This window comes from Myotis brandtii, unplaced genomic scaffold (assembly GCF_000412655.1).
Source record: "Myotis brandtii unplaced genomic scaffold, ASM41265v1 scaffold644, whole genome shotgun sequence".
Taxonomy (NCBI): Eukaryota; Metazoa; Chordata; class Mammalia; order Chiroptera; family Vespertilionidae; genus Myotis; species Myotis brandtii.
The window spans coordinates 467,501-490,209 of NW_005370482.1; the positions used below are offsets into that span (position 1 = coordinate 467,501).

At 38.5% G+C, this 22,709-nt stretch overlaps 1 protein-coding gene across 1 annotated transcript in view; it reads right to left on the reverse strand.

Moving 5' to 3' along the window:
* Window positions 1-22,709, reverse strand: part of ADAMTS5 (ADAM metallopeptidase with thrombospondin type 1 motif, 5) — a 54,348-nt gene that overhangs the window by 25,645 nt on the left and 5,994 nt on the right. The window contains exons 2-3 of the mRNA XM_005880649.2: window positions 17,596-17,728; window positions 6,650-6,817 (exon numbers count right to left, since the gene is read on the reverse strand). Of these exons, the coding sequence (XP_005880711.2) occupies window positions 6,650-6,817; window positions 17,596-17,728 (301 nt within the window). The remainder of the gene's footprint in view (window positions 1-6,649; window positions 6,818-17,595; window positions 17,729-22,709) is intronic.

Sequence of the window (22,709 nt, forward strand, 5' to 3'; positions counted from 1 at the left end):
TCACCTGCCTGCCTACCTGATCACCCCTAACCACTTGCCTGCCTGCCTGATTGCCCCTAACCGTCTCTGCCTGCCTGCCTGATTGCCCCTAACCACTTGCCTGCCTGCCTGATCGCCCCTAACTGCTCCCTGGGGGGTGGGGCCAGCTGGGGCAAGGGGCCGTGGTCATTCTGGTCTCTGGTCATTCTGGTCATTCCACCGTTTCGGTCACTGAGCTTTTATTATATAGGATGACATCATTTATTGCTTCCAGTTTACCTGTCTGAAGTGCACCCCACCCCCGCCATGATTATATTATTGCTTAAAATTTTTGGTGGCCAAGAAAATTAGAACAAAAAATAGTAGCTTGGCCAGCATGGCTCAGTGGTTGAGTGTCGACCTATGAATGAGGTGGTCATGGTTTGATTCCTGGTCCAGGCACATGCCTGGGTTGTGGCTTGATCCCTGGTGGGTAGTGTGCAGGAGGCAGGTGATCAGTGATTCCCTCTCATCATTGATGTTTCTATCTCTGTCCTTCTCCCTTCCTCTCTGAAATCAATAAAAAAAAATTTAAAAAATATATTTTAAAAATAAATGAAATTAATTTACATTGATGGCAGTACCAATTCTTCATTCAACACAGAATTAATCCATTCTGGGGAATACCTAAAGGAGAAACATTAAAACATTTTAGGAAGCCAAAGAAAAAACTGCAAATCAGGAAAAGCAATCTGGAATTTTGGCTAAAAGGCTAAAAAAACAAAAGTGACTTGCAGTATTTAACACTGAATGTAGAGAAGAAATCTAATAATTCGTGCCTATTATTTGGGAGGGACTTCAAAAATATATACAGATAAAAGGGAATGCTGCATTTCCTATCTAATTATTAAGAGTTGTGAATCAATATTTGTTAAAACTAAGTGCAGCTGCAAATGGCATACAGAGAGCGCACGCTATTTTGAAATGCACATAGTTGAAAGCTTTGCCATTGTATCATAGGACCTTTCTTTTTTTTTTCTTTTTTTCTCCTGAAATTACTTGATTCATTATAGGCTACTGAAAAAGGCTTTGTTGTCGTTAAAACGCAAGACTGCCTAACCAATATATTTTAAAGTGAGAGTCTAAGTTTCATGAAATGAATAAATCAACTAAGAGAATTTGCTATCAAAATTCAATTTAGGGAAATGAATTTAGTTATTTAACATTTAAATTTCTCTTATATGAGAAATTCAAATAAGACTTTATCATTGCAAGTGAAGTAGGTCTGTTTCCACTAAAAATATGTTCTTGGTTGTTATATCCCATGAGATCCTTTGGAATAGACATAGAGATATATAAAATATGTAAATTAGTTGCAAAAATTTAACAAATCTGAGCATGGACTCTTTTAAATACAGAAGTAATATTAAAATATGAAGATAATACTAAAAGCATATTTACTGCACAGAAAGTAAGATCATGGATTCCACAAATGTGAAATAAATGAATCATTCCAAAATTATGGTAATAAGAAATAAAATTCTGCACAGCATTGTAATTAACTGACCTAATACTTGCACAGGGAAAAAAATTTGGTCCCATTTTAGCCATAAGTATTTGCTGCCTTAGCAACTAAATCCACCCATTTAGTGATTCAAAGTTTAACTCAACATTTTGGAATGTGTAACGTGTGATGCTGAAATAAAATATTAATGTGATTTCATTTTCAGAAAGCCTGAGAAAAAAAATCCCAGCAAAAGCAATAGTAAGAGTAGAGAATACATGCCCGGCTGGCGTGGCTCAGAGGTTGAGTGTCGAGCTATGAACCAAGAGGTCACACAGTTTGATTCCCAGTCAGGGCACATGCCTGGGTTGCAGGCTCTAACCCCAGTGTGGGGCGTGCAGGAGGCAGCCAATCAATGATTCTCTTTCATCATTGATATTTCTATCTCTCTCTTCCTCTCCCTTCCCCTCTGAAATCAATAATATATATATATATATATTTTTTAAAGGTATAATTAAAAAAAAATAGGCACAGCCTTCATGAGTTATAAAAGAGATCCCAGAGAGATCCGTCGCCACCTCTGCAGTGAGGAGAAGGCCATCTGGAGGAAGTGGGCCCTCAACAGATGCCACATCTGCTGGTGCCTTGCTCTGGGACTTCCCAGGCTCCAGCACTGCAATAAACACATTTCTGTTGTTTATAAGCCACTCAATATGTGGCATTTTGTTACAGCAGCCCGAACGGACTAAGACACCATCGTGGAGTCCATGCTTCGTATTTTCATCCCTGTTAACAACCTGCTGATCTCCCTCTCCTTTCTGTCCTTCAGTTGCCCAGACATGTGGGTGGGCGCAGCTCTCCATTTCCTGTGCACACAGTCAGCTATAATATTTGTTTTGACATTATGGAGTCAAAGTTGAAGATGGTGAGCTCACTAAGAAATTACAAAAATATTAAACCCTAACTTTGTGGAACTAGGAAAAAGCAGTTATTACAGATTCTCTTTATCCAACTTTAAAGCAATCATTATAAGTTAAATTTATGGACAATCATTATGCTCAACAATTTCTGTCATATTCAATTCAAACATGAGTTTTACAAAGAGACAAATTTTAAGAGAAAAAAAAGCCACAAGAAATGAGAATATGTCCTTTTCTGTAAAATGAGAAACTTGAACTAAGTGGTCTCTGAAGTTCTCTTTCAACTCTAATGAGCCCATTCTCCAGTGTTTCTAGTATTTTAAAATAATAAGGAATGCTAGGAAATTTGCAACTTCTTGTTTCTGATTACTTATGGGTCAGAACATATTTCTAAAAACTGTTACTTCCTTAGTGTTTTCATAAAATTCACTAATCCTAGGTTTACAGAATTTAATAAAGCATGCTGTGCTCTTGAACTGTATCTGAATGAGAAAGCCAAAGATTTTCGTTTGAAGTTCTTGAAGTATTTTCCCACCATTCAGATGGATTTTCTATTTCTGTTCTTCAGTTTTTACTCCACTTTTCAGGAGAATCTGCCATCAGGATGAAATCAAATTCATCCAGTGAATGCAAACCTAAAGTGCTTCCTTTCCTGGCTTTCTGTTGCCATAAAGAGAATCTGACAGAATTGTCACCTACACCTGAACCACACCCCTAAAATAGGCATGTAACAAGTAATCCTGCGAGTTGTATTAATAGCAGGGATATAAGATGTCTGCCAGCATTCTCACAGGAAGCCAGTGGTGAAAGAAGGAATAAAAGCCAGGCTTTCAGGCCACGAGCTAGGCCTTCTGTGTGGTCTCCCACATTGCTTCTCTTTTGAACTTTTCAATTCAAAAGCAAAAATATCATGGCTATAATGCCACCAAGGATGTTGGCATGATAGACCAACAGTCAGTCAGTTCTCTTGCTTCTTTTTTTCTTCACACTAAACAACCATTGTCTTAGAGGGCAAGGTGAATGTCATGAGGATATCATGAAGAAAACCTCATAATAATCCTAAGTTTTGTTTCTGAGCCTCTGTTGGTTGTCCTTGACAATACCTACCGTGGCCATCGTCCAGTTCCTCTCCAAAATCAATAAAACCATATATTTCTTTAAAAAAAGAGAGAAAAAATTATTATTTCTACTAACTATGAATAAGTGGGCTCTGATGGGAAGCCTGAGTAGCTCTCTATAAGTCAAGTGAAAGGATTTTATGATATGATTTCATTATAGCAGTTCAGCCTTCTGACAAAGATGTGTTTGTTTATTTGTTTGTTTGTCCATTGTCTTGGACTTCAACTTTCTTCCTGGTTCTCTCCTAAGCTCTGAAGTGGACGTGTCAGAGTCTCAATCATCTGGAAATTGCATTTACTAGTTCCGACTGCCACACTTCCACTTAAGTCAGTTTTCCGGGTTGCAATTTAAAAGTTATTATATTATTTGAATTCACATTTACAGAGAGCACTGCTCTGCACGCTATTTTGAAATGCACATAGTTGAAAGCTTTGCCATTGTATCACAGGACCTTTCTTTTTTTTTTTCTCTCTCCTTATTCTGAAATTACTTGATTCATTCTAGGCTACTGAAAAAGGCTTTGTTGTCGTTAAAACGCAAGACTGCCTAACCAATATATTTTAAAGTGAGAGTCTAAGTTTCATGAAATGAATAAATCAACTAAGAGAATTTGCTATCAAAATTCAATTTAGGGAAATGAATTTAGTTATTTAACATTTAAATTTCTCTTATATGAGAAATTCAAATAAGACTTTATCATTGCAAGTGAAGTAGGTCTGTTTCCACTAAAAATATGTTCTTGGTTGTTATATCCCATGAGATCCTTTGGAATAGACATAGAGATATATAAAATATGTAAATTAGTTGCAAAAATTTAACAAATCTGAGCATGGACTCTTTTAAATACAGAAGTAATATTAAAATATGAAGATAATACTAAAAGCATATTTACTGCACAGAAAGTAAGATCATGGATTCCACAAATGTGAAATAAATGAATCATTCCAAAATTATGGTAATAAGAAATAAAATTCTGCACAGCATTGTAATTAACTGACCTAATACTTGCACAGGGAAAAAAATTTGGTCCCATTTTAGCCATAAGTATTTGCTGCCTTAGCAACTAAATCCACCCATTTAGTGATTCAAAGTTTAACTCAACATTTTGGAATGTGTAACGTGTGATGCTGAAATAAAATATTAATGTGATTTCATTTTCAGAAAGCCTGAGAAAAAAAATCCCAGCAAAAGCAATAGTAAGAGTAGAGAATACATGCCCGGCTGGCGTGGCTCAGAGGTTGAGTGTCGAGCTATGAACCAAGAGGTCACACAGTTTGATTCCCAGTCAGGGCACATGCCTGGGTTGCAGGCTCTAACCCCAGTGTGGGGCGTGCAGGAGGCAGCCAATCAATGATTCTCTTTCATCATTGATATTTCTATCTCTCTCTTCCTCTCCCTTCCCCTCTGAAATCAATAATATATATATATATATATTTTTTAAAGGTATAATTAAAAAAAAATAGGCACAGCCTTCATGAGTTATAAAAGAGATCCCAGAGAGATCCGTCGCCACCTCTGCAGTGAGGAGAAGGCCATCTGGAGGAAGTGGGCCCTCAACAGATGCCACATCTGCTGGTGCCTTGCTCTGGGACTTCCCAGGCTCCAGCACTGCAATAAACACATTTCTGTTGTTTATAAGCCACTCAATATGTGGCATTTTGTTACAGCAGCCCGAACGGACTAAGACACCATCGTGGAGTCCATGCTTCGTATTTTCATCCCTGTTAACAACCTGCTGATCTCCCTCTCCTTTCTGTCCTTCAGTTGCCCAGACATGTGGGTGGGCGCAGCTCTCCATTTCCTGTGCACACAGTCAGCTAGAGAAAAGCACACATAGAGAATACCTGACTCCCATGCATCATCTGTCACCAAAGAAACCGGGCCCTTCCCAGCCAATCTGTTAGATTTATCAATTTACTTCATCATCATTGAAGGCCTCACACCCTATCCTTCCCTCCTCCTCATCAGATAACCTTATCGCCTCATTCACAGAGAAGATAGTACAGGGAGTGGTTCACCTTCTATCCCATAGGCTTCTGTATGCATACTCTTCCCTTCCCTTTTTAAAAAAAAATATATTTTATTGATTCTTTACAGAGTGATAGAGAGTTAGAAACATCAATGAGAGAGAAACATCGATCAGCTGCCTCCTGCACACCCCCCACTGGGGATGTGCCCGCAACCAAGGTACATGCCCTTGACATTCAATTCAAACATGAGTTTTACAAAGAGACAAATTTTAAGAGAAAAAAAAGCCACAAGAAATGAGAATATGTCCTTTTCTGTAAAATGAGAAACTTGAACTAAGTGGTCTCTGAAGTTCTCTTTCAACTCTAATGAGCCTATTCTCCAGTGTTTCTAGTATTTTAAAATAATAAGGAATGCTAGGAAATTTGCAACTTCTTGTTTCTGATTACTTATGGGTCAGAACATATTTCTAAAAACTGTTACTTCCTTAGTGTTTTCATAAAATTCACTAATCCTAGGTTTACAGAATTTAATAAAGCATGCTGTGCTCTTGAACTGTATCTGAATGAGAAAGCCAAAGATTTTCGTTTGAAGTTCTTGAAGTATTTTCCCTCCATTCAGATGGATTTTTCTATTTCTGTTCTTTAGTTTTTACTACACTTTTCAGGAGAATCTGCCATCAGGATGAAATCAAATTCATCCAGTGAATGCAAACCTAAAGTGCTTCCTTTCCTGGCTTTCTGTTGCCATAAAGAGAATCTGACAGAATTGTCACCTACACCTGAACCACACCCCTAAAATAGGCATGTAACAAGTAATCCTGCGAGTTGTATTAATAGCAGGGATATAAGATGTCTGCCAGCATTCTCACAGGAAGCCAGTGGTGAAAGAAGGAATAAAAGCCAGGCTTTCAGGCCACGAGCTAGGCCTTCTGTGTGGTCTCCCACATTGCTTCTCTTTTGAACTTTTCAATTCAAAAGCAAAAATATCATGGCTATAATGCCACCAAGGATGTTGGCATGATAGACCAACAGTCAGTCAGTTCTCTTTTTTTCTTCACACTAAACAACCATTGTCTTAGAGGGCAAGGTGAATGTCATGAGGATATCATGAAGAAAACCTCATAATAATCCTAAGTTTTGTTTCTGAGCCTCTGTTGGTTGTCCTTGACAATACCTACCGTGGCCATCGTCCAGGAATTCTGTGATGGTGGCTGAGGCACATTTGGACCAGGGCTTGGATGCATCGATGCTGGTTAGGATGGAAGACATTAAGCGCTTATCTTCTGTGGAGCCAAAGTTCTCTTCACAGAATTTGGAATCGTCATGAGAGAGGCCAAGGAGATGTCCTACAGGAGAGATTACAGGAAGTGCGGATCAGAGTGATTTTGTGATTCTACTTTTCTGTGTCAATTACACTAGCACTTGATTTCCTCCCCCACAACATTTGTACATGAGTTCATTGTAACTGCCTTTCTCACACAGAGATCGGACCCCTGGGGAAATTAAAGCTGCATATAGTTAGAAGCAGTCACTTTGGGTAAACATTTAGGGGAAATATGAAAATGACACTAAGGAGGAGATGTTCCCATAATGCATCTGGATCACACATGCTCAATGATATGTAGAAATGAGGCCTTATTTAGAATCAAGAATTTGCAAGACAACTGTGGCATTATGTCATAGGCCTCACTACATATTATTGTGATTATTTGTCTAATTTTCCATCTTCTCTGGTCAATCAAAATCCCCATGAGATCAGAGAACATTTCCCTCCATTGACTGTTGAATCCTCTGTATTTAACTCAATGTTCTGCAAGTTGTAAACACTTAGTAGATGGCTTCTATTTCCTGAGCCAAGTAGCTATATGAGATGAGTGGGGGTGGAGTGGGAAAGAAAGAGAAGTGAAATGAGTAACTTTCTGCTTGCATGCAAATGTAAGCTTGTTTCACCCTTTCATTTCTTTTTGTTATTTAGTGAGTTATGAATGTTTACTAATCTCACACATAAATGGCACAGTTTCATTTACATTTAAGAAAAGCCCAAAATACCAAGATGCTCATCATGGAGTGTTAGAGCTTGAAGAGAAAAGAAAAATATTGGGAAGGTAAGTGATTGTCTAAAACCACTCAGCTAGGTGATGTTTGTACTTATCCCTCTCAGCCATGTTCCCCTGACTCCCAGTCACTGCCATCTCCATTCTACAAGATAGATATTATATCACAGAGTTCATAACCACGGTCTTGTAACCCAACTGAATTATTTATCACATAAGATTAATTTTTACATAGTCTACAGATAAAGAGTCATTGTCCAATAAATCTAAAATGTTCTGCAAAAATAAATCCGGGGCAGCAGTGAAGAAACTCTGAAAAGTAGGAAATAGATACTCCTGGTAGCATTTTTGCAGAAGTTTATAGAATCACACGCAAACCACCACACAGGAATGCGGGACACCCTATAGAAAAATGATGACTGCGTTTTCTGTGGGTTTCTGAATGCCAAAGGCAAGAACTTGGATCATTCCACCAAAAGAGTCCAGTGTGTACCAGTAAAACCCAACAGAGATGAAGTCTTTCACGCATTCCAACTACTTTTGGCCAACTTGTTAAATCACCAACACCTCATAACAAAGTTGTCCACTGAGCAGCTGGTTGCTGTTGTGGCTGAAATGAAGTAGCTAGGACTTGGTGACCTTCCGAGGCTCAACATTTTCATGCTATTTAAGTAGTTATTTACTTCAATAGCATTTACTAGGCTAGCAAGTTTTCTTAGGGAAAACCTCCCACCAGCAGTCATGTTTTATTTGGTAACATGAAAGCGCATCACAGTCTGCAAAGTGCACCCCAAATCACATGCAACAGGAGATTGGAGGGGTTCTTCCAGTTTTGGGGGGGGTATGTTGAGTTTTCCAGGGAACCCACAGCTCAGCTCACAGAAAAACAGAATCTGTCATTCATGCCCTATTTAATGTGGCTTAAAGTTACTTAGTACATCAAACACGGGTTGAGAATGCACTCTGGGCTGCCTGAATTTTTCCAAGGCACAATGTTTATCAGCTAACACTGGGATTTGTAGGGAAATTTCACACTTGAGTTTTTCCCCCTGGCAGAAATGAGAGGGGAAATGGCTTAAAGTGACCTCTGCAACATAATATTTATTTTATATTTAAAAAGAGCATGTACTTTTTGCATTCTATTTCACAAAATAGTCATATTGATTTAAAGGACTAAGAGTCTTTCCCCCCCTCCAAATCTACATAAGTAAACAGCACTTGCCATATGCATTTTTATTAAGGGATTGTCACTTCATATGGAGGGTAGGTATTAGGTTTCGGATTTAAAATGCAGGCCATGTGGCAAATACCAATTTAACTTTGAGGGGCCTGGGAGAGTACCTCAATTTTTTTTCTTTCATATAGTGGTAAGGCATATCATTTTAAAGATTTCAGTTATATAAGCAAAGCTGTTGATTTTTTAAAATTCTTTGGTATAATTTTATGAATATTTTGGCATGCTACTTGGCATACTATTGTGACTTGTGCACTCCCTACCTTTACTAATTTAGCACAGCAACTTCATTTCTGCTAAAGATACAGATAAGAAATTCTTATTTGGCCCTCAGAGAACATTGCCATTCTGAGCTTGAACGAATCTGAGTCCCACTTCAGCGAGAGCTAAAAGGAGATGGGAATTTTGTAAGATCCCCAAGAGTCGGTCAGGAGCGGACTTGCTTGAGCATCCATTGAAAGAGAGACGGACTCTTTGGAGGGCAGAGGAATGGTCCCTCCTCCATGAAAAAGTATGTCAGCTGGCTGGGACAGGCACGCTCTCTCAAGGGCGACGAGAGTCATGGGCAATCTGAAGACCTTTTAAGCGCCCAGAGAAACGGGCAGCCAGTTCCACAGTAGCTGGAGCCAGGGCACAGTGAGAGAAACCCATGTGACTTCCCCACAGGAGCTGGACAGGAATGAAAATGGAAGATCAATGTGAGGGATGTTGGATCCCCTTCAGGAAAGACGTGACACACATAGCAAAGGCTGTGAGCAGGAAAAGTGGTGATTTGCAAATGGGACCCTCCAATCATGATGCTAAGACAGACATCCAATGCCAGGCATGATATTTGCCAATACCTTTGAGCCCTAAAATGGCAAGGTACACATAAAAGCATAAGCTATTTTAAATTTTGTTGTTGTTCATCCTCAGCTGAGGATATTTTTTCCATAGATTTTTTTTTTCCCGACAGAGTGAAAGGGAGGGGGATAGACAGAGAGAGAGAAACATCGATGTGAGAGAGACACATTGATCGGTTGCCTCCTGCACACATTCCTACCAGGATTGAGCCTGCAACTGAGGTACGTGCCCTTTACCAGAATCAAACCCGAGACCCTTCAGTCATGGGCTGATGCTCTAACCACTGAACAAACCTGCCAGGGCAGCATTACCTATTTTAAAAGGACATTCTCAGTAAAGACAACATACAAGAATACTAAAAGCTGACTCAAAGAGAAAAATCCAGAATCTAGGAAATTTAAAAAGCAATGTCCCAGCTGAAAACAATATATTTCAAGTACATGATGTGAAGGGGAATCAGAATATATCATGATGTCATTGCCTGCCTAGGACATTGCCTTTTCCAGTGAGAGTTTGCTCATAAATCACTCACAGAGATTTTTAAATTACAGATGTGGATGGGAGATTAAGCATTTCTCCGACGAGCTGCCTCCAGCAGGCTTAGCATGGCTGATATTCATACATGTGCCCCAGAGAGTATAACAGCCAATGTAAGAAAATGTTGGAGAAATTGTTTACAACTCTTTAAAGTGATTCATTGTTGTTTTCATCAAATATGTATTTTATGATGAGTTTTTAGAACAGAGCGAAGTTATTTGAGGGGTAAAGTCTTGGAGGAGGCAGGGGGATGGATTCCAGAAAGTCACAGAAAAGCCATTGTTACCCTTGGAAAGAGAGAGAGATACATTTTTCTCAAGTCAAAGTATAGGAAAAGAAAGATAAAGAGGTCTCAAAGCAATTTTGGAGGGTAAAAGAAGATATTAGAGAAAGTTTAACCAAGTTCCCTCAGTAAAACAGGAAGTGAAAACTCCTAGTGGATTTAGGGCAACAATTCACTATCTGGGTTTCCAGTAGAGGTCCTGGAGTCTTGATTTACAGAAAAGTTACTATTTGTATTTGCCACCATTTATAATTAGTAGATTGCAAAAGATTGAAGAAGTTCGTTTGCTTGAACTAAGTTAAGCAATCTTGTTTACATTACTATTTTTATTAGCGAATCTCTAATTCTCAATTGATGTAATTGCAAACTTCTCACCTAAAATCCTGAGGCAATTAAGGACCAAATACACTTGCGTAGTGGGTGCACTTGTGAATGGTATTTGCATTTATACACTAAATAAGGAAGAAAAGGTATTAGAGAGGTCAGAGTAAAATTTAGAGAATCATGTAACTGTCTGATCCGGTATTTTCTCAAGTGAGGCAGCCACCAGAACTGTATCTTGCTGTTTAAAATCAAGGTGTAATTTGTAAATGCTTTTGGAGAAAATACTGATCTATTCTTAATAGACACTAAAGCACATTATAAATACAAAAGTCATGCTATTACGTGCCCATCATCCATCAAGAAGGAGTTTATTTCAATTAGGCTAAGGAAACGCATTTCATGGTAGATTATGTCAAAGCAAAGACTATGGGGTAAGAGTTTGAGTTATACTGTTAGTTCAGATAGCAAACAATTAGTCACATGATACTTTTTCTAGTATGATAACCGTCTTTTAAAATTGGCAAGTGGATGTGATTGTATTAAATAAATTTCATCTCTAATGTTCAAAATATAGATTTTTAAATCACCTTGCCTTTCTAAATTCACAAGTGAATCTGCTGTTAGAAAACCCGAGACAATGTTCACCTGGGTAAAGACATGCTACTTTAAAGGAAAATGTTAGTTCAGCTTCTTATTCAACTCAGGTATTACTGTACAACCAGGGCTGACTTATAACATTAACCTCAGGAAGGAAATTGGTTGTTTTTCTAAACTTTGGTCTGCAAGTTAAACAGAATTTCAGGCTCTTGACCCCAGAGTGACCAATGGACAAGGGGACACAGCAAGCTCCTAAAAATGTGTCACAAAACTCTGTAATGTGTTTACTTAAGAAAGCACTGGTCAAATGAAGCATCTGTCTCTTAATGAAATCATGTTTTTATTTTACCTAATTTTCCAGCTGGGATTATTGAGGTGCAAGAAGGTCATGCCAAGGGGTTGAAAAGTGAGTCAATAGCTCAAATGGGATCAGAATCTAGAATTCTTGAAGAAGACATCCAGGAGCTCCAATAGCAGGAGAGCTCATGTGCATTCAAATGCAGTTTTATATAAAAATAATAAAACTCTAGAACTCCCATTTCAAAACAGTAAACATAAATGGCAAATGCTGCATCAATTGGAAGGAACAAAACTTAATTTTTTTTTACCTTATAACTAGCTGTGTCAATATCCTTCTGAATCAAATTCAAGATTATCGCCTTCAAAATGAGCACCAACAAACCATTAGAGGATAGTATCAAAATCTTGGGGTCTGTGGCCAGAGGAAATGGGTTAGAATTTTACCAGTATACTAGTTGTTGACCTTAGACAAGTTTAGAAATTTCTCTGTATGTCAGTTTCCTGTCTCTTGGGTAACCCATTAAAAGTGCTTACTTCATGGTGTTTTGTGAAGACTCAATGATATAAAAGATGCAAAGTGCTCAGAATACAGGCCTGACAAATATCTATTGCCCAGTAATTGTTAGCTATTTTGTTGTTCTCATTGACATCCTGGGCTTATTATACTTTTACTTATGAGTATTCCAATACTCAGTTGTTTTGATGAATTTTGACATTTCTAGAAACTCTTGATTTGGGAGAGAAAAGGACATTTCTTATCATAAGGAGAAAAAAAATCATGCATTAAGTGTGTGAGATATTTACTTCTTAGGCCACCTTCAACTGGTTGGGTTTCCACAAATGGCAGACAATCTATAGGCCTCCCTTTAAGAAATATTAATTGGGATTTGATTTATAAAACAAACAACTGATGCTAAACACTAAATCTCTCAATGCTGCCAGACCTACAACAAAGACCTATTCCCATCTTTCATCTGGGGGCCAAGAAAGACATAGTGTGGCACTGGCCCAAACTGGATTGAAAAAATGCTCAGTTTGTGTTGATTAAAGCTATGGTTTTGGGGGAAAATACCAAGTTTAATCCTAGCTTCCTTTCATTTCACATCTCACAGCCAGTCCTGACATCTGATTCTGTGCACTTGGCGTTGGTCTATGGTGTTTCCAGTGCCTCTGCAGCTTTTCAAAACACGGCCTTGTTTAATCTAATCATCTATGGGAGCACAGTCCCACGCAGATCAGCACAACCAGAGAACGCACTCTAACCACAGCAAAACGCGGGCAGCTATGCTGTTGTGTCTCAACCACTTCCTAGGTCTCCAGCCAAACATTTGGCTTCAGCTTTTTCAGTTGCCTGCTTTCAGCTGAGGAAGCATTTTGGAATCTTTCATGGTGAAGAGAGTCACTTAGCACATTTTATAATTAACTACCATAAAGCAAAGCTTCGGCAAGTTTGCAAATCATGGATTTCATCAGTCTAAATAAAGTCAGATTGTTCCCCATGCTGTATTAGAAGCTGGCCCAACATCAATAAAATTATTATTTTGAGCAAGCATGTGTGCAGCAGGTGAAATCTTTATTATTACAAGCCGATAATAAAAATTTGACAAGTTAAAAATATAAACTCAAAATATAAACTTACATTCACTTGGAACTTTCTCCAGTTCACATTTGGATTGTAAAATGGCTGTAACCACATTCCTGCCTCCACTCAAGGAACAGAGATGGGGACTGGGTTCTTGATGGTTTAAAGCAACTTTCATAAATGTTCTCAAAATTTAGTGTTTACATGCACATAACATAGACAGGAGGAAGGCAAAGACTTGCTGCCTATGGAGAATCTAAGGTCATCAAAATTTACTTTCCAGAAGCCTGTATGAACACCAGTTGAGTAGGTACCTCCAACATCTAGCTCTTTCTTAGAAAGAATTAGCAGGGAAAGAAAAGTATTCCAGTTAACATGCGGGGCATGAAAGCAGGGCATGAAAAGAGTCACTTTCCCAATTGTTCACTTAACCCACTTCTTTCTGACTTTAACACCATGGATAGAACAGGTGCCAGAAGGCACTTCAGGCTGGCCTCTTTATCTTTCCTATTAATTCTCAATACAAACATGTTTCAGATGGAGGAGGGAAAAGAACAGAGAAAATTCTGATTCAGGTACAATGGCTTTGTGTTTTAAACCACTATGTATAAAAGAGGATGCAGTGGGGCACTCCATGAGAAAATTTAAGTCGGTTCATGAAAGTGTTACTCTTAACCAAATATATCCTTTAGAGCAGTGGTTCTCAACCTGTGGGTCGAGACCCCTTTGGCGGTCGAACGACCCTTTCACAGGGGTCGCCTAAGACCATCCTGCATATCAGATATTTACATTACGATTCATAACAGTAGCAACATTACAGGTATGTGGTAGCAACGAAAATAATTTTATGGTTGGGGGTCACCACAACATGAGGAACTGTATTTAAAGGGCCAGAAGGTTGAGAACCACTGCTTTAGAGCTTATAGAAGAAATAAAAAAGAAAACATATGGAGACAGCCTGGACATTTTCTCCACAGCTTATGTTTTAAGCTAGTAACATATTCACAGTCTGTGTACATGAAGCAAACTGCACATTCTGAAATGGGCTCAAGGAAATTAGCGAACCCGGGGATTCACAAGGTTTTTCATCACCAGACATAGCCCGTATCATTAACCTCCAAATCTGGGAGGTAGTATATGTCTAATAAAAGGGAAGGGAGGAAATCACATGAGAAGGATGGAGTAGAATTAGAATCCAGAGCATGAATAGCTTGTTACATGGCCTCATGCAACAACCTAAAAATAAAGCACTGCAAACACCCAAGAACACACTGGCGGTGGAGGGGAGACTGTAATCACATACAGATGATTAGGAAATATTTTGTAAGGTTATCTTCTCTAAGTTTTGTAAGGCTCAGACTTTATAACACATGTTCACAATTTTTTAGGCAAAATGTGAAATTAAAGAATAATAAAGCAATTAGAAAATGAATGAAAGCCAGATCTCTTTATGAAATGGGAATTAAATCCATATTCCTCTATGCCCAGATCTTAAATGTCTCAGATTGGGCCATATGTCGTGCAAAAAGGGAAATTAAGTAGGCAGAGTTTGATTGGAGAATGAATTATAGAGAAGTTTAAAGAAGTAAATAGAGGTGATTCAACCAAGAAATGAAAGGGGGGACTGACAGGTGTAGTCATATGTCAACAATTCAGGTTTGATTTTTCACATAGAGACCCACATTTCTCCTACATCGTTGTCTTGTAAAACGATGTTCAATATTCTTGTCCCATTAAGAAAAGTTTGTATTGCACACATTTAGTTTTAATAAAACATCTGTTCTCATTGGTATCTGGCTGCTCCCCTTTCAGACGGTTGCATCTGTCTGTGTGACCCCAGACCCTTGGTTTAGGATTCAGGAGGGCTGGGAAAGGTGATGCTGGGAGCCTTTTCATCCCAGCCCAGTTGGCTTGAGAGTCAATGCAGCCCCAAAGAAGATGCACTTACTGCTGCAGGGTGCTCTTCCAGGGAAGTCTCCCAGATGCTGCCCAAGTGTGAAAAGAGATCAGTACAGGATTGAAGGAAGTAATAGCCCTTCCTTCAAGGAATTTGTAATCTCTTCTTTGGAAGATCAGGATTTGGCTCATAGTCTTATAGATGGGTGATGCCAAAATTCAGCTCTGTTCCTTATTCCTCACCATCCCTCTACCCAGACAGAGAAGAACCACCCCCTGCCTGCCCAGGGATTTAGAATCTTATGGGGCTCCTCTCACTCTGAATAATGGTGATTAATTACTGGTGTTGCTTTTTAAATCTTCTGTTTAATTACAATCCTCTTGAGTATTTGGACTAATCTCTCTTAGGTTCTGATGCAGAGTTGGAAGGTTGCCAATTCTTGGGCAGCTTTCATGTTTCTGCCTCTTACTCACTCATGAACACAGAGACATGTAATAAATATTGTGACTAATCTCTCTTAGGTTCTGATGCAGAATTGGAAGGTTGCCAATTCTTGGGCAGTACTCACTCATGAACACAGAGACATGTAATAAATATTGAGTTAGGATCTATATGAGGTTATAGTTTTGTTTTTCTTTTTTAAATCCTCACCCAAGGATATGTTTTCATTGATTTTAGAGAGAGAGAAAGAGGAAGAGAGAGAGGGAGATAGGAAGAGAGGGAAGGAGAGAGAGGGGGGGAGGGAGGGAGAGAGAGAGAGAGAGAGAGAGAGGTTGCCTTATATACCGGACCCTACTGGGGCTTGAACCTGCAAACTTTTGGTGCATAGGACAACACTCCAACCAACCAAGTCACCCAGCCAAGACGAGGCTGTAGTTTTAATTACTTTAATATGCATGAGTGAGAGACAGGTGAAGGCATAATCCCATCCCTGAAGCTCAAATGGCATATGGATCTTAAAAATACTTTCAACTCTTCTAGCCCAGCACAACAGAAAGCCATGGATTCTGAGAGTGTCTAAATGACTCAGCTGACATAAAACACAGAATACTAAGACAGAGCTGGGATTTCATCTCAGATCATGGGTTCCTTAAGCTAAAGATGCTCAATTCATGAGATGTTATATTGAATTATTATCAGCAGTGCCTCTGAGTGGTTATTTAGGCAACAAATACTTTATGTTTGTTCCTTTTTTTTGCTTAGATGATAAGAAGAGTGTCAGTTAAGAAAATTAAAGTCATGATTAACACATAAGAATTGAAATTTGACCACAGATCTCTATTTTACTGCTGTGATACACTGATGCATGCAATTAATTACACCTTTGATTTGAAGTATTTAAAGAACACATAGAAGCAAGAAATCAAAACCTTGTGGAATATTCTTTACCTACTGGGGATGTGAAAAAATTTTTAATTTCTATTTAAAAATTAGGGTTTCAGCTTAAAAAATGAAATCTATTTAATAAAATACAGCAAAAAATAACAATTATCAAATCATACTCTGCCCTTCCAAAAATGATGCTAAAAGGTGATACATGCATTAAAAATGGAAATGAACTATTTAATTAAAAAACAAAACAGATGATTATGTGGGTAACAATAACAGCTGATATCTATAATTTACCCAATTTGGTCCTGAAAATAACTCCATGAAATAGGCAATGTTGTTCCTATACTTCAGATATAAAAACTGAAGCTTAGAAAGTTTAAATAGTAAGACCAATGTGACAGAGATAGAAAGTACTTTAGCAAGAATTGAGCCCAGATGTGTCTAATTCTAACATCTAATCCTCAGTACTGAACTAACCTCTCATTTACCTACCTAGTAGCCTATATCAATGTTAGAAAACACATATTCCTAACTGCTGGGATATTTTCAACAACTAACTCAGCCCTAAACTTCTAGGTGTAGGATTTAGATGTGTTTCGTATGACAAACACACCAGCTAAGTGACATTTTAAAACAAACTCTGTTTACCATTGAGCTTGGCTTTGCTATTAAAAATAAGACAGACATGTTTACCATAAGCTATTGTTTACCTTTGACAGGACCAAACTATTATCAGCCACAGTGGAAGAAAACATGATAAATTTGTGTGCAAACCGCTTAGCCCTGGATGAGTCAGTAGAGTCTTGAGTAACCCCTGAGAGGAACATCTCCGAATTCCTAGCCAACTGTGACAAATCTCCTCTAAGAGTCATTTAAGGATGCTTAAAAGACAGTGGCAGTAGCAAATTTCTCTTATGCTTTTGAATGACAAGTGTCAGACAGGAAACATCTACTGTGTGCCTGACTTTGCCTTCCGTCTCCCTTATTAGTTAACCCCGAAAGTGCAAATATAAACAAATTTAATCCCTAAGGCCGCATCTGAACCAGGAGAAATCTGGAATTCATTGCCAAGTATTTCAGTTCCTGCTGCAGCTGTTACAAGTGTTTGATTTGGCGAGGGAAGAGAAAGGGCGCTGCATACCAATTTCGTGAGCCACAGTGAAAGCTGCGTGGAGGCCATCGTCTTCAATCACAGCACAGCTGCGCTCCGGAGAACATATGGTCCCAACGTCTGCCATTCCCAGGGTGTCACATGAATGATGCCCACATAAATCCTTCCCAGGAGAAAGAAAGAAATCATTAAAATCAATTACCAGCCAGAAGGGTCCACCTTGGAGAACCACTTGCTCCCTGCAAAAGGCAACACTGGGGTATGTTTATGGTATCACCTGTTCGGCTCTGGGAATGTGCCAAAGACAAACCAATGGCATCGACTCGTCTAAGCTTCTCTGAGCCCCAGAGGCACAGAAGAATGAGGGGACTCAATTACATTTAAAAAGATATCGGAGGATGGTAGCTTGTCCATTATAGGAACAGCTGGAGCCTTCGCTGAGCTGTGGCCCATGTATGCAGACACATATGTCATGGACCACTTTCACATATGGTCATGCTTAGGAAAGCCTTAATAGTCTGACCTAAATGCATGCTAACTGTATCAGAAGCCCCGCCTAGTAATGTATTTTCCATCACAGGGGCAAATTGCAACCACATATTTGTGGCAGAATATCAATATATCAGTAATTTGGATAGGAAACTAAATTTTAATCTAAAAGCATGATTCCTTGAAAGAGCATCTCTTAATTTCCAAATTGAGTTGTAATTTCACAGGTCGTGTCTTCAGAAATGTATGCATTTAATGAAGTATTTCTCAACCAGATCCGTACTCAGAAAATACATGTTATATATTGTGTTTATATAAGTGAGTGTATGCATTTTTCTGGTGAGAAGTTGTATATTAAGAGATTCTTAAAGGGGAACATGATCATCCCCCACTAATGGTTACAAGTTATAGATTTAGATAAAAGAGACATCAACAGACAATTGAAAATGGAGAAGTGTAAAGAGAAAATATAAGCCAATTTTTTTTGCATGATAGATGTATCATGATAAACTTTCCCTTAAATGCTATTTGAGTATTAATATACATTAGAATTTCTTGTGCTTGCCTATGGTTTTCAATAAAAATTAATTGACAGTGTGCACATTTATATCTAAAAAAGCAAGATAGTATCCTAGTAAGCCATAGGTAAATAACTAGAATGAAAAGATTTTTTATAAAATTATTAATTACTATGAAAGATGACAATGTACTAGTTGAAATAACATGCACAGTTTCTATTACAGCTATCATCTTAGTATCCCCACTACCACAGTGTCTGGCTTATGATAGGAGCTCAACAAACATTTGCTTAATTGAGGTGAATTATGATGTACAGTCAGACGCAATGTAAACCTCACACATCTTTAACAAGCTATATGCTAGCTAAGCTAGTAAGACCTCAATGGACTTCTGGAAGCCAGCACAAGATGTTATTACTACATAACTAATGCCACATCCTCATTGTCAACATATTCTTCTAACTCTTCTCTATTTTGCTGCATAAAAATCGAACCACGGTGAAAAATATTTAAATGATATAGCCTATGATCTCTCTAGTACATTTTCTAGTACATTTTCATTTCTTACTGTGTTCCATGCATTATGAAATCCCAACTGTGATGAATTACACTGTGGCTGCCATCTTATTATAGTTCCAGACAGTGGAAATCTCGGCCAAGGAGGCTTGGTGAATCAAATCACCAAACCAACAGTAGCCTACCAAAGTTTCCTGTGTATCCTTATATGTCATCCCGTGGGATCTCAAATTACAGCTGTTGAAAACAAATTAGTAGTTTTTAAAATTGAAATTGGAACACACTTTTGCATAATAATAAGTCTTAGATTTAATAATATAGTACAATACATTTTTTAATCCATTCCACCCCCCCCCACACACACACACAATCCTTTTAGTAGCTTTAAGACCAAAAATCCAGGTTAAGTTTATTTCTGCACACACATACTTTTTTAAACCAAGACTTATGTTTATCTCCACAACTTGGGGTTCCTTATCTTCAAGTAGAATGTTAAAATTCAATATTATTTCCCCTTCTTGCCCCTTACTTCATTAACAAGTTTGAAGAGCCACAGCAAATGGAAATGGTCCTCTTATTCTGAACAAAGTTTAATCTGGATTTTTAATTTCTATATGTGTGCTGGTAATCAGTTGCTCATTAGAGGCCATCAGTCCTCCTTGTCATCCTTGAATTGCATTAAATGCATTTGGCCCTTTGCCACGGAAATGTGTGCATGTGACAAAATTATGAACAGAAGCAGCTATTTTTTTAAAAACACACTGATTAAACCCCTTGATGACATAGTCACACTCTCTATATATTTCTGTAACTATAATTATGTAAACTGGCAGTCTTTTCATTTAATTCACACAGTTTCAAGCACTGGCAGCCCTGTTATGATTTCATCCTCAAGATTCACAGTAAATGCATGTGTTTCTTTGTGATCTAATGTTCATTCCAATGTATTAAAACTCAACTTGTGCATCAAATTAGTAAGAGTATAGCACATCACACTCACGTCTATTTTTTGTGGTGATTTGTAGAAATATTTATAGGTGAGAATCTTATTTGAAATTTATAGGAATCTGTATTATTATTCACAGTAGAAGTAAGAATACTGGTGGGGCAATAGCATTTATCTATCCATCTATCTGGATTTGGGGGAGGGGATAATGAAGAAATGTGAGTCACATACAGTATTCACACAAGAGATAAATGAATTAAAAGTGCTGACAAGAGTTTTTCTGATTGATTAGTGTAGATATGAAGATAAGTTACATCTTTGTTATGTTAAAGAGGTTCTTTTCGTACAGGATCAATATTTTATCAGCAAGGTGTAAACAGACAGTAATGCAATGGGAGATTTAGTAAAAACTAAAAATCGAGGGTTGCAAGAGTATGCAGAGATTTAACCAGTGGGCTTGTGGTGTGGCATTGGCCAGGAGATAAGACTGGGACATTGTATATAACTCAAAAATAGAGCTGAAATAGTCAGCAAGACTGATGAAGACTTGACAGGGAGGTCATTGGCATGGCGACCATTCAATGGTTTGGCCATTATGAATATGGCAATATCTGTGACTTATGGAATTTGGAAGAACTACTAGTTCCCCAGACCTATTCCTGCAGTTGGAGTTGGGGACAGGGAGCCAGCAAAGTATAAAACCTTAACAAGAAGACAGTACAACTTGGGGAATCCTGGTGGTCAGGACTGGGTGAGAAAAATGAACCAAGCAGGTGTGTGAACATGCAAAGTGAAACAAATAACAGATGTAGGATTTCTTGCCTTGCTCAGGAGATAGGTCTCTCTGTGCTGCTAAGAAAAGGAGCTAAAAGGAAACACATGCCGATAAGAGCACAAATTATCACAACTGCAGCAACAGCAGCCAGGATGAAGGAAGAATACCTTGTAGAAGAGAAACTCGAGTTAAATAACAACAGCTTCTGTTTCTATGTATATCACCACCTGGGAAGGGCAAGTGTGGAGCTCAAGGGGAGGGCATAAAGAAAGGTTCAACTAGCCTCAGATGTCTAGCTATCTGTCTGCCCAATTCCTATGAAGAGGGATTGATAGAAGATTAGTCTGATGTGGAACATATTTTAGTCATAGTATTACACAAACATACATTTACACACCACAATCTCCCATACCTGTGAATCCAATTTTTGATGTGTCATTTGGCTTTCCGGCTATCCCAATTATAAAGGCCTTGATTTGGATCTCAGTAGAGACTACATTAATTGTGTCTGTTGGTCCACCCATTACAATAACCCATGTTTATACAATCCCTATCCATGCTTCTGATGCAACTAAGTAATACCCCCCCCCCCCACACACACACACACACAGAGCCCAGCTGGATTAGGAGCCAAGAGATCCAAGTGCATTTATTCCTCAAACAATTATGGTGTGCCCACAATCTGCCAGACACTGTGCTAGGTGCTGACACTGTGGTACACAATAAAATAAGAGCTGATCCTGACCCTTAAGAAACATGAGGATCTGGTGGCAAAACAGATACGCTATGAGAGGAGCAGATTGTGACATGCTGTTATGAATAGATTGTTGAGGGAGTGCAGAAGAGGATTTGGGGGAATCAATAAAGGTGTCTGGAAGGAGGTAATAGGATCTTGAGGGATAAACAGAAGGCTTACCATCTCAGAGGAAGGGTACTCTAACAAGGAAAGATTGGTGAATCCATCAGGAGATGGTGAATGGCAGGGTCTGTTTTGGAAATGACAGGAAGTTTGTTGGGGATGGAGTAGACAGGATTTGTTAGATTCAGGGGACTTGGGGAAGCTGGAAAAATAGTCTGGGCCCACCCAGAGTTCCACGATAGGAAATTTTCTCTGATAAATGTGTAATAAGAAGAAGGGGAAGAAGGAATGGAGCAAGTTGGGGATTGAGGGAGTAGATGCTTGGAGGAGTCATTTCGTAGAACAGAACGGAAGCTAATCAGAGATAACAAATGGAAGGTCACTGCTTTTTAATTCTAACTCTATTAGTAAGAATCATTATGTAAGTCATTTATATGCTTTCAGACAAAGCTCCTTCATCATTAACATAAGGAATTTGGACCAGGTGATCTGTATGGCTTTCCAACTATACATGTGTTAGTATCCAATGAAAACATTCAATTTATAGATGGAGAAATTAAAGCTCAGGGGCAATGTGTTCAAAGTGGGAAGCTTGAGACTAGTGAAGCTGACATTCAACCCATGTCTACAGACTCCAATTCCTGAACCTACTTTGCCATGGTACTGTTAGATCACCATATATGTTATTCTTGACATTACTCTTATTTTTTACATTCATAAGCTGTGCTTGGTCAAGCAAATTCCTTTTTTTGCAACAGATAATACAGCATAGTCTTTATCTCTATGTTCTGTTTGGTATAACTCAACAATTTAGAGGCATACTAAATATACAAAGTGCACAAAGTTGTTCCAGGAAAGAATATAGAAGTGCAGGATAAGAAAGCAGTGACATCATTAACGTGCCTCTCTCTCTCACCTGCCATATCTGATAGGTCACTGTAAGTCACTGACTCCATCTACCAAAAGTCTCCTGTAACTGTCCTCTCTTTCTCATTCATTCTATTATTCCTTCCTGTCTAGACTATCATCCAAGGCTGGTCC